This window comes from Antrostomus carolinensis, unplaced genomic scaffold (genome assembly GCF_000700745.2).
Source record: "Antrostomus carolinensis isolate BGI_N321 unplaced genomic scaffold, ASM70074v2 scaffold26958, whole genome shotgun sequence".
NCBI lineage: Eukaryota > Metazoa > Chordata > Aves > Caprimulgiformes > Caprimulgidae > Antrostomus > Antrostomus carolinensis.
Window position 1 is genome coordinate 31,107 of NW_010334097.1, and position 11,391 is coordinate 42,497.

Genomic DNA, 11,391 nt, shown 5'->3' on the forward strand with positions numbered 1-11,391 from the left:
CCCTTCCAATCCAAACCATTCTATGATTCTATGAAGAAAATTCAGCTTCCAGCATATGAGAGAAGGTAGTAAAAATTCAGCACAGGTATACAGTTATTTCATAGTCAAATAATAAGCACTGTGTCTGACAATGATTTGTCAGAATTCCAAATACATTTACTTCAATTTTTCTGTATAGGCTGAGTATATTTCCTAAAAGGATACCTCTACCCAGTAGCTCTAAAGAGTACGTTATATAATCTTTTAGCTGGGCCATCAGATAGGAACATTTGAGAGCTGTCGTCAAAATGGAAGTGAGAAGAGTCCACCATCCTTCACTGCGATATTCACACATAACATAATCCAAGAGCCTGCAACACAGCAAGATTGAGAAGAAAAACAAGCTATATGCATGAATATTTTTTAGCAGCTTGTATTTATTTGCTATCATTAATACAAAAGTCATCTTCACTAATAGGAATGCTACATTAGAGTCAAGTCTACTGTTTACATAAGGCAACGATTTATAATAGCTTCGTGATGTTTTCAATTAATACATTTATTCCATGAATTTTCTATTTCAGGCTAGAACAATTTTCACAAGATAACAACAGGAAAACTCACTTGTGTGCACATAAAGAACTAGCAAAACAGCCAGTGGACAGAAAAATCTTAGTCCAGCATTACATTAAAAATATATTTTACTATTGAGTACATGGTAAGTTTTAAGAAAAACAAAGCAAAACCCTACAATAAAGTCCTCTTCCAAACTGAAAAATGTTAATGTTCTTTAAGTCATGTTTCTTTTCCCTCCTACCTCCTGCTCCCCTCAAGGGTTTCAAAGATCCACAAACACCACATGCATCAATATTTATCAGGTAAAACTGCACACCTTAATACGGTTCTTATACTGAGCAATATTTGCTATTACTAGCAAAGCAGAGAAGTTAATTTTTTTTTTAAACTCTGTTCAAGTGCTCAAGAGAAGAGTTTCTGCCTACGTCAGAAAAATCCACATAAACATAAATAAGAAATGCCTGTTCGTATAAAAATCAGGCTTGATACAAATTGATCTGTTTATCCTAGCCTATCTTCTCCTCCATGTAGCTTCCAGCTAGTAACAATAAACACATCTCTCCTACCTCAAACATACTCCCTTTACAACATATCATCTTTGAAACCTAATTAATGGTAACACTGTGAGACTCCTACTTAACAGGACCTTGATGCTGTTTCCCCTTAAAAATACAAAGTTAAGAAAGACAGCATTAAGACACATTCTTCAGAAAAGATGGTAGCTGTACCTCAGCACTAAGCTTTCCTAGCTCTGTAGTCATTAATAGCAGAAAACTACACCAATAAAAGTAATTATTTTCGCTAATTCCCTGGTATATAAAACAAGAATTAAGTTCACCCACATTTCCATAATTTTTGAATTTTGTAACTACAAAGTCTGTAATTAAATGTAACTATATTCTTTCTCATTGCAGTAGCAGGCAAGTTTCAGAAATCACTTCTAAGGGAGAGAGACAGCACTCAATCAGTGAGCCAGAAATAAATAACATTTGCCCAATGAGGCAAATCCCCACAACTGCTTACAGCAGGAAGTTTTTCTACTCTAATAACTGATTCATCATGTCTGGTTTGCTTTCTTTGATGTAAGTGGAGTTCACAGACTCCACTTCAATCAAATCCAGGTACTAGGAGCAACTTAGATGAGCTTCCAACATTATTCTGTAGCAAAAAGACATGGGGTCTTAGTGAGAAGAATAGCATGTGAAAGAAGCAATCATGGACAGTACTCACTTCAAAGCTTTGGTATAATCTTTAGCGTAGTAATATTCTTCTCCCATTTGAACCACTGATTAAAAAAAAAAAAAAAAAAGTATCAGATCAATACTGAAAGTCTTTGCAAAATTATTTTTTTTAAAAGGTATCTGATTATCTATACTCACTCAAATGACTTTTCATTCTTGGGCATTTGTACTTCTTGAACTGTGCAACAGCATTACTCAACAAAGTGATTATCAGCTCCTAACAGATAAAATCATTACTGTTATTATTAGATATGCAAACATTAAGACAATGTTAAAAAACAGATTTTTTTTTTTTTTTTTTTTTGTAGCATAAAACTTACTGAGTGAAGGACATTTTTCTCTTTCAACTGTAGGGACAAAATCCCCATCTTCTCCTTTTCAGGATCAGAAAGATCAAAGCCTGCATAAGACAATGAAAAATCCATGAAACTGGAATTTTGTCCAGACCCAAAGGGAACTATTTATGTGATGTGGCAAGCTACATGCAATGCAAGCTCCAATTCAAGCACACTCAAGCTCTTAAACATTCTTTTGCCTAGGAGACCGATACACCACTAAGAACTCAGCGTCTCCTCCGTGTTCTAGAAGGGAAATTCTGGAATAATTCTATTGCCCTTTGTTTAAAATAAGTTATCTGAAGCTACCCAAAAATAGCTAACTACACTGACGGGGAAACTTTCTCTTAACCTTAAAGTGTTTAACCTTGGCAGTAGATTCTAACTCATTTTAAACAATAATACTTGAAGATAAAAGAGGTTAGACAGTACTGTATTTACAGTAAATGAAATAAAGTCTTCAAAAGATGGCAGTGATGAAGTGGCAAAGTCCAAAGGATACACAGAGAATAAAGAATAGGAGACCATATGGAGAGGAAGAAAGGGAAGTAAAACCACAGTCAACAATGAAGACATCAGAACTGCATGTATATTCATACATAGCTCAAAGCTGTACATTCAAAGTTTGAACTTCTGAGAAAACATCCTCCTTAACAGGGAAACCACAAATTCATTTCTTAGATTAAGATCTGTTCATTGCATCCTCTCAATCCATTTTGAAATCCAAAAAACTTTTCAGAAAAAAAAAAAAAGTGTCACGAGTTCCTGTCTATAGCTGCCAAGATACAGTTTGTCTGGCAGGATGAATTTATAACGATCACACTCAGGGCCACTGTTACTTTTGCTGTACCCAGTTCTCCAACTTCTCTGCCCAGGAATAACGTATTTCACTGCAGTCAGGCACTTCCGCAGCACGCTGATTACAGGTAGCTTAGGCAACCACAGAAACAGAGCAGCAGCAGAGCTTCAGTGTGGCCTACACAACTTTGCTGAAGACCTGATCCTGCATAAACCTGAGGTCCCTTTTTCTATTTGTTATAGAGATCAAGCACACTTGCTGCACTTCCAGCTGGCACCTGTTCAAATCATATCACCAACCAACAAGAGAGCGAGGTTCCAGCCCCACGTCTGGCTCTGTGGAAATGGAATTACATGCTTATGCCCACTAAGTCAGCTAGCAGGATCAGCAACTGAAGAAGTTTGTCCAAACTCCAGAGATACAAGACACAGAAACGTACTTAATATTCCCTGCCGCCATGGTCTTTGCCCATAGAAGTCAAGCACTCCAGTTTGCGTTTCCAGAGGATCCGGATTGGGATATATCACAGAGGACTGTAAATTCAGCAAACAGTCATAAAAAAGGGTTCATGTTTCATTTTAAAGCACTAACAGTAATCTGATGCTCTGACACACATGCACAAAAGAAATTTGCTTTAAAATATATAATCTTTCCAGCCACCTGTATAAAAATAGTACTTCAGGAAACCGAAACATTTAAATACTTCTCATTAATTCAGTCTGACATCCTACTTCATTCACCTGCATCCATACTGTTAAAAAATAACTTGGTAATCCTTTTTAAAACTGGTTCCCAACAAGATAACCCAAGAACAACAAATAAATAACACCAATAGGAACAAAGGCATTTTTAAATAATCAGGATATGTGAGCTGGAGTGTAGCTACATATAATTAGCATGTGTGTTTAACGGACTGCAGAGATCGATTCTCCATGCAAACCCTTCTGCCAGGCAAGTGTTAAAAAAACCCCAAAACAGTAACAACAACCACCAACCCTACACACATTCTAATACTAATGCTCTTGTTTCTCTGTCTCCTGTAAGTTACCAGATACAGTGAATGTACAGAGAAATATACTGGAAAAAACCAAAACAGTAAGTTGTCAAGTATCCAGGGATGTAGAGAGGGTTTTTTTGTTTTGTTCTGGGGGTTTTTTAAAGTATTTTAAAAACATATCAGCATTATTTGCAATAAAATAAACACTACCACATTTGTTCTGGAGTAACTTTTCCAATGTGTAACAAACACTTGTAATGTTAGTAAGCATCAGAAAAACACATATCCTTTCCTTGGAATTCATTTACACTTATTACAGATAATATCACCACCGTTTGACACTAAAATGTCACCTAATTTACTGTCTGGTTACTTGCAAAGCATTTTCTCCCCTCCCAACTTACATCATGGTTACAAAGCATACTTGCTAGTTGTTTCCGTTCCTGTGCATAGTAGGCTGCCTGTTGGTAATAGAAACCTGGATTCTGAGTTTGAATTGCTGTCAATCCCAGCTTAATTGCTTCATCAAACAAGTCACCAAAAGCCTGAAACCTATTAAAAAAAAATAATAGCCAAGGTTATGTACAGAACAGCAATTTGAACTGAAAGTTACACTTCAATTAGAAGTTCCAGTTAGTCTTAAGACAGATGACACTTCTCTGAATTTTTGCATCCAAGTTCTACAGCTGCATTTGTGTCATACCCTGTTCATTCCCAGAGAACAGTGGTCAATAATCAATGGAAAACAGAATAATCACATACAGTTTTTATGTTCCAGTGTATCTCTTTCTTCGATGAAGAAGAGCTCAGAATTTGTACCCTGCCTAGACAAGTAAAACAGTAAACTTCACAAGGTTATAAGAACTAAAATTAAAACATTACTAAGCAAAAACATACTGTTTAGACATCCAGGCAGCATGCTCAAAAGCCAGTTCTGCACTTCCTATTTTTTTCTTGCACAAATCAATATGTTTCCTGAATTGAGCAATTGCATCCAGTGGAGTATTATGCTGAAAACAGAGGCGACAGATCTAGAAGAAATCAAAATAAGAGGAAAAATAACTGTGTTAGGCTGCTAAGGATTAACTTTAAGAAAACTCAAAAAAAACACCACCCACAAAAAAACCCAAACAAACTAATTTTACGTATTTCTGAAGAGCTCAAATAGCAGGCAAAACGGAGGGAGAAACACAGAAGTAAACCATAATGTACTACACCTGAAACCACGTGGTTCTGTTTCATCTAATATTATTTTCCTTTCCCTTCTCCCTCAAGCCATCAATGGAAGAGGGCATAACTCAGACAAATCCAAGATGGAACTGCAGAGCCACTATGAAGATCGTTATCTTTGAAGCCTGCAGTCCACAAATGGAATTTGGTGGAGTCCAATGCCAGGACTGTTGTAAATGGTAGCATAGGTTGGTTTTTGGTTTTGTTTTGTTTTTTTTAACCTAAAAGCTCTCAAAATACCACAAAAGTATGGTGTGATCCTTAAAGAGTTACTTTCCTCCTCCTAACAAGCAGGAACTGAACTATGCTAGCTTAAGCTTTGCAAGAAGGAAAAACATCTAAGTAACAAGCAACCCTTGTTTTCATTCTCCCTACACAGAGTGCAAGTTTAAAGAGAATCTAGTATTTCAGATGAATGCATCTCAAATCAACTCCAGACATTCAAGATACTCTCAAACTTCAGCTAAGGATCTTTCTTTTGTGTGGAATGCAGATGTCTTTGCAAGCCTGAGTGTAAATGGTATTCCACTGATAGCTGTTTCTAATCCATTGCCTTAAAAGGAATATAAAATGAAACTTTTAAACCTTTACACATTAAAGATGCATCAACTTTTTTTTTTTCTTTTTTTTTTTTTTTTTAAGTAAATACACCTAATCATAAGAACACTTATTACCTTGTAGTTTATAAATCCAGCCATGGTCTTGATTTCCAGCATATTTGTTTCATGTGCCCTCAATTCATGCACAAGATTATAGGCAGTTCTGTAATTTCTAAGTAGGAATATTTAAATTAGAGTTAAATCATACAAGATAATAAAATGTAATAACAAGATTTCTGGCAGCAGAAAACAGCCTTCCAATCAGAGTGTTCTTCCCAGTAAAGAACTCACCCCTTACATACATGTTCAAATAATTTTGCATTTGGGAACATATTTATCATAGTCTATGGCTTTGCAGCAATTTGGGGTAGAGAGTGTGGGGGAAGATTACATGAGTCTTACTTGAGAGCGTTCTGCGTATCCTGTTTCAGCTCGCTGAAGAATGCTATTTTGAACTGGTGTCTAACAAATAAAAGCTGCAAAACATAACCAGTGTAGGTCATTCACAAACATCCAAACATACCTGTTACCTACAAAACAGATACAGGTGATAATTTCAGAGGTTTACATAATACAGCAGTTGACTAGAAAAACTGACTATGCAACTGTTACCTAATAGTTCTCGCTGCCACCATGACACAGCAGTGATTTTACAACAGATTTAATCTATTCCAAGCCTTTCACTGTAGAACAGGGTACAGGCTTTGTAACACCCAAAAATCTCTACACCAGTGTCAATTGTTGGTTTGGAGCTCACCACTTCCAAGAGAGAGAAGCTGGCAACTGCAACAGAACGTTGTGTGTCTGAGCAGACATGTAACAATTTCAAATTTTAATCAGAGAACTTCATTTTTGGGCTATGGCTCTTCCTCTAAGGTAGATGTGAGGAAGATGAAAAAATACAAGAACAAAATCAATCAAAATCAAAGTTTAAGTTGCAGAAAATAAAACCAGATTTACTTTCTGTACTGAGAGAAGGCATCTCAAGTTGGAAGGGGTGGAAATCAAAACGTTTAAGCAACTCTTATTTTCATGTTTTAACATGTACTATAACTTGCATAGTATTTCAAAAATAGAGTAACATTACCTGATGAGTGGTTTTGTTCAAGAACTCCTTATGAGATTTAACTCTTCGTATTTCTGTGTAATAGTAAGTTTGTGCGTGCTCATAGAAAGCATTTTCCAACCTGCAACAAAGTTGCTCATAAGTTTCACTAAGTTTTTCCCACATACAAAGAATCTGAAGAACTTCAGAATAAGTTACTTTTAATCATGCTTATTTTAAGGCTGCCAAAAGAAGTTTGAGGTATTACTAAATTTTTCTTTAAGTTATAACATAGGGTAAGAGCTTGCAGACAAAAACTCTTCTCACAAAGCCTTACACAGGGGTAGCACAAAGTAGAACAAGTAGGTTCAACAGCCTTGTGGATTGATTTTGAGCTAGGATTTTGCAAAGCAATAGAAAATGGAGAGACACCCCAGTCAAAAGAAGCAAATTTTGCAGAGGCTCCTGGGATAAGTCTGATCTTAATTTGCTGGACTGTGGAGGAAGAAGTAGGAAGGAAAAAATAGTAGTAAATAAAATTATGAGGGCACAGATTAGGTTTCATTTTTCTGTCCAAATATCAACAGCAACCTGGGTTGCAAAGGTAAAAGTCAAACTTGTGTTTGCAAGATAAATAGCCCAACGGCAAGTCACAGGAGGAGAAGAGAAAAACAGAGAGGCCCAGAACTCTGCATACAGTATGAGGCTGAGGAGGATCTAAGAAGCATATGCTGTATGATCAAATTATAAGGAATAAAATAAACTAGAACAAAGACCAGAGTCCAGGAGGGGAATACATTCAATAGCACTGATGCACACAGGAAACAAAGGATGAAGTACCAGTTCTGTGATTTGGCCAAGAAGAGAACACTGCAGACTCTGACTAAAGCAGACCACAACTTGTGTTCTGCTCACCACACAACAGAGAGGATGGCAATGAAAACAACAGGACAGACCAATGGACAGCAATTGTTAACTACGAGTTCAGTGACAAAAGGAAGGCAAGATAAATTAAGTCTACCTATCATACTTCTTTTAGTGATAAAGAGTGGCTGTATAAGAAAAGACAAGCTTGTTTGAGCGGTAAAAAAAAAAACAAAACAAAACACAAACGTTCTCTTTTAGTACTATGAAATCTCATTAAAAATGTCAAAACAAAAAATTAACACCAGGAATTCTGACATGATTATGTGCTCAAACATATTTTTGTTCAAATGTGCATTAAGAGCTATTAATCCCTAATGATACAGACCTTATCTTCACAAACCTGGAGACAGCTGCAAATCTCGTATCAAAATGCAACCACATGCAGTTTGCAAAGGCTTACGCTAGTTAACGCGCAGTAAACGTTCCCTCTTTAGCACTGAGCAAAATAGGAAAAACTAGAAGTAATGGCCACTTTATTTTGATCAATTCTAGTAGCTGTTTATGAGCAGCATGGATACAATAATAGCATTGATTTATGTTGAGAAGGTTACTGTTTACACATAAATATGAGGGTGAGAGAAGGAAGAATTAGTCTCTCAGACCATGACCCCTCCTCTCCCTCAGCATATCTGGAAAAATTAAAACTAATTTTAATAAATCGTTATTTGCTTTAGTTTGGGCTCTTCTTTTTAGGTCTATGCAAGACTGTCTTCCTTTTCCTGTTCTCTTTTTGAAAGGCTTTCATAATTTATTTAAAGGTGTATTTCCTGTAAATATTAAAACAGAAAGCGCAAGAAACATTAAAAAAATGACAAAGATAAATGCCACTTAGCATAAATAGAGAGATAGCTACACAGCCAGGAACTAGGGGAGAAAAAAACCAAAGACCTGCTAATGCAGAAATACACCTAACAAAACAACTGCAGGGAAAATTATTTTGAACCAGCAGGGCCAAAGCCACTGTAGAGGTAGAAAAGCCCACTTTGCCTCTACCCAACTTGAGGAAGGGAACATCTTGAGATGTATCACAATGATTCTTCAAAAGCAACATCTCTGACAGTCATTACTCAGCTTCACAGAGAAAGGGGAGCTGTGTGGAATTTCATCAGGTTGCAGAATAACCTGAAGAATTCCAGCCAACAGATAAAACATTCACTGCTGGTCTATAATGAGCGTGCCACAAAGCAGTCATCCCAACCTATCAACTCCCTCAACATCTCCACTAGCAAACAGAGCAAAACAGTGGTTTACAGTCACTTACCTTATAATATAACCAACAAGATGATCAGTGTGGGGAAGTACAAAGAGGGATTTTCCAGAAAGGTCACAAGCATTGCATAAAGCCGCTGCCCTCTCTGATGCTATGACATCTTCCCCTAGTGAAGGCAAGGAAAGCACAAGTAAGTGGTATGTGGTGCTACAATGTCAAACTAGCTCTAAAAACCTGATGAGTACAAAGTATGGACAAATCTAATGCAGATAAAACTAAGACCACATTCTTTCTTACTTCTTTCAGAGTACTATGTGCTTCATCCAGTAGAACATATTGCAGACACTTTCTAGGAGTGGCTTAGCTAGCAACAACCTACAAGTATGACTTAAGTTTTTAATCTCTCTCACAGAATTAAATACCCTGCATCATGAAAAAAACAACAGCATCCACAAAAGACAAGCATATATATCAGGGGGTGGGGGGAAGGAAAGGGGAAACACCAAAAAATCCCAGCAGTTTGCCAGACACTATAAAGTACACAGCTACAGTGAAGCAGCAGCTCTACAGAAACACAAGGTTAAAACATACCACATTCCACAGCTCCACTTGACTCCAAAATTTGGTTGATTAAAACCAAGTCAAACTAAAAGGCTTCTGCAGGTACCAAATACTCTTCCTCCAAGTTCTTGTTGCTTTTACAGCTTTTTGTGATCTCAAGCAAGGTTTAAAATACAACTTGCTTACAAAAAGGCACCACACGTATTACACTAGCAAACCATTTTTGATACTGTGTATCAACAGATGGACCTGGACTTAAGAGGAAGAGGATAAAGGTATCAAATGTTTAGGGTTAACTGCCCTGAGCACTCTTTCCATCTGTATACCTTCCTGCAGCCACAATGTATTCAATGTATGCAGATAACATTACATATAAGAACTGCAGATAATGTGACAAATGATAGTCAGCTCAGTCCATCAGGCCTTCTGAAAAACAAGATCACCACAACTGTGTAGAGTCGGTTAGTACCTGGAGGCAACGGTGTTTTTTTCTGAATCAAAACCACAGCGACTTTTGTATTTCTTCCCTGCAAACTTTGCCTAAAATAAAAACAACATGGCACAGTGTCAATGTTTCACTTCTTATTCCTGAATAATCAGAACAAAATGAGATTTCAGCCTACGTGGAAGCACTGAAAGAATGCTATATAATGAAATAAAACCCGAAGCAACAACATGCTGCATCGTCCACAGAATGCCGTGTTCTCTACTTAGTTCAGATGGAATGGAATAATTATGTTGAGTTTAGCAAGCAAAATTTCAGGGGCTGTTTTTACTTAAATTACTTTTACAAATAAACCATTAAAAGAAAAAGTTTCTTTACTGTCAGTCATACATTAAAAAGTAAAGTTCAAGTTTGCCTTAATTTGTGTCTAAGAAAAAAAATTAAAAAAAATATATATCTTAGAATGTAAAAGGGATTCCACAATTCACACTTACCATTAGCTTGTACTACATTATGAACCAAGTGAAAAAACTCTACCTGACAATTTCAACTCGAGTAGCACATTCCGACTGTTTTTCTTTCCACTGTGGCTCATCCCAGTCTAGTTCATAGAACACCACAACAAGTGCTGGAACCAAATTCAGGTGTTTGTTCATCCAACCAGTCTTCAGGATTCCTTTTGGAATATACCATTCATAGGATGTCCTCTGAAAATATTGAGATTATTAAAGCAAGCTACCAAATCCATTTACCAGCCTCTTAGTACAGCAGGAGAAGGGGAATTGCCTCTACATTCTCGTCACTTGTGGATATGTTTGTCATCTTTCCTTTAACATTCTTCCCCTCAAGCCTTTGCTTCCTATCAAGTAAGATATACACCTCACCCCTTGGCATCGGGGCCTGATGCCTGAGATACGAGCAACCAAGAACAGCAGATTCCAGGTAGACTGGAGAAAAAGGTCAAGTTCAGAAGCATGTTTCACACACCTTCATAAAAAATTAGGTTTATTTTAAGAGGGGGCTCTTGAGGGGCTCTCAAACAGAGCCAGGAGAAGTTAGGATTCTTGTTCCTTGCCAGCATCACAGAATCAGGTAGTTTTTCAAGGGTTAAACCTATTGACATTGCTTCTTAACTGCCACTGCAAAGCAGAAATTAGAGCAGAGATTCTCTCTGCTGCATTTCACTCAGTTAAAGGCTTTGCATTTTTTTCAGAACGTCCCAGTTTCTAGTATCTAGTTTCTCCAGAGTTAAACTCTGGGTTTCAGTAAAGCTCCCATTTTACAAGCATACCTTAACGCTGAGCAAACGAACAGCAAGCACTGCAAGAAGTGCATCATACTGGCGTTCTCTGCTCCTCGCACCCTGGCTGCCCACAGATCCACAGCACCCCACCACCTCGCCCTGGCTCCCCCTCGGCCCTGACAGCTGCTCCGGGACACCGAGCTC

At 37.3% G+C, this 11,391-nt stretch overlaps 1 protein-coding gene across 1 annotated transcript in view; it reads right to left on the minus strand.

The window, feature by feature from the left end:
• TRAPPC11 (trafficking protein particle complex subunit 11) overlaps positions 1-10,645 on the minus strand; it is a 25,173-nt gene extending 14,528 nt beyond the window's left edge. The window contains exons 1-13 of the mRNA XM_010174107.2: positions 10,482-10,645; positions 9,969-10,039; positions 8,990-9,104; positions 6,844-6,943; positions 6,159-6,232; positions 5,832-5,928; positions 4,825-4,958; positions 4,332-4,479; positions 3,370-3,463; positions 2,117-2,196; positions 1,935-2,013; positions 1,786-1,840; positions 205-350 (exon numbers count right to left, since the gene is read on the minus strand). Of these exons, the coding sequence (XP_010172409.2) occupies positions 205-350; positions 1,786-1,840; positions 1,935-2,013; positions 2,117-2,196; positions 3,370-3,463; positions 4,332-4,479; positions 4,825-4,958; positions 5,832-5,928; positions 6,159-6,232; positions 6,844-6,943; positions 8,990-9,104; positions 9,969-10,039; positions 10,482-10,600 (1,312 nt within the window). The 5' untranslated portion in view covers positions 10,601-10,645. The remainder of the gene's footprint in view (positions 1-204; positions 351-1,785; positions 1,841-1,934; positions 2,014-2,116; positions 2,197-3,369; positions 3,464-4,331; positions 4,480-4,824; positions 4,959-5,831; positions 5,929-6,158; positions 6,233-6,843; positions 6,944-8,989; positions 9,105-9,968; positions 10,040-10,481) is intronic.
• Positions 10,646-11,391: the final 746 nt, after the last annotated feature.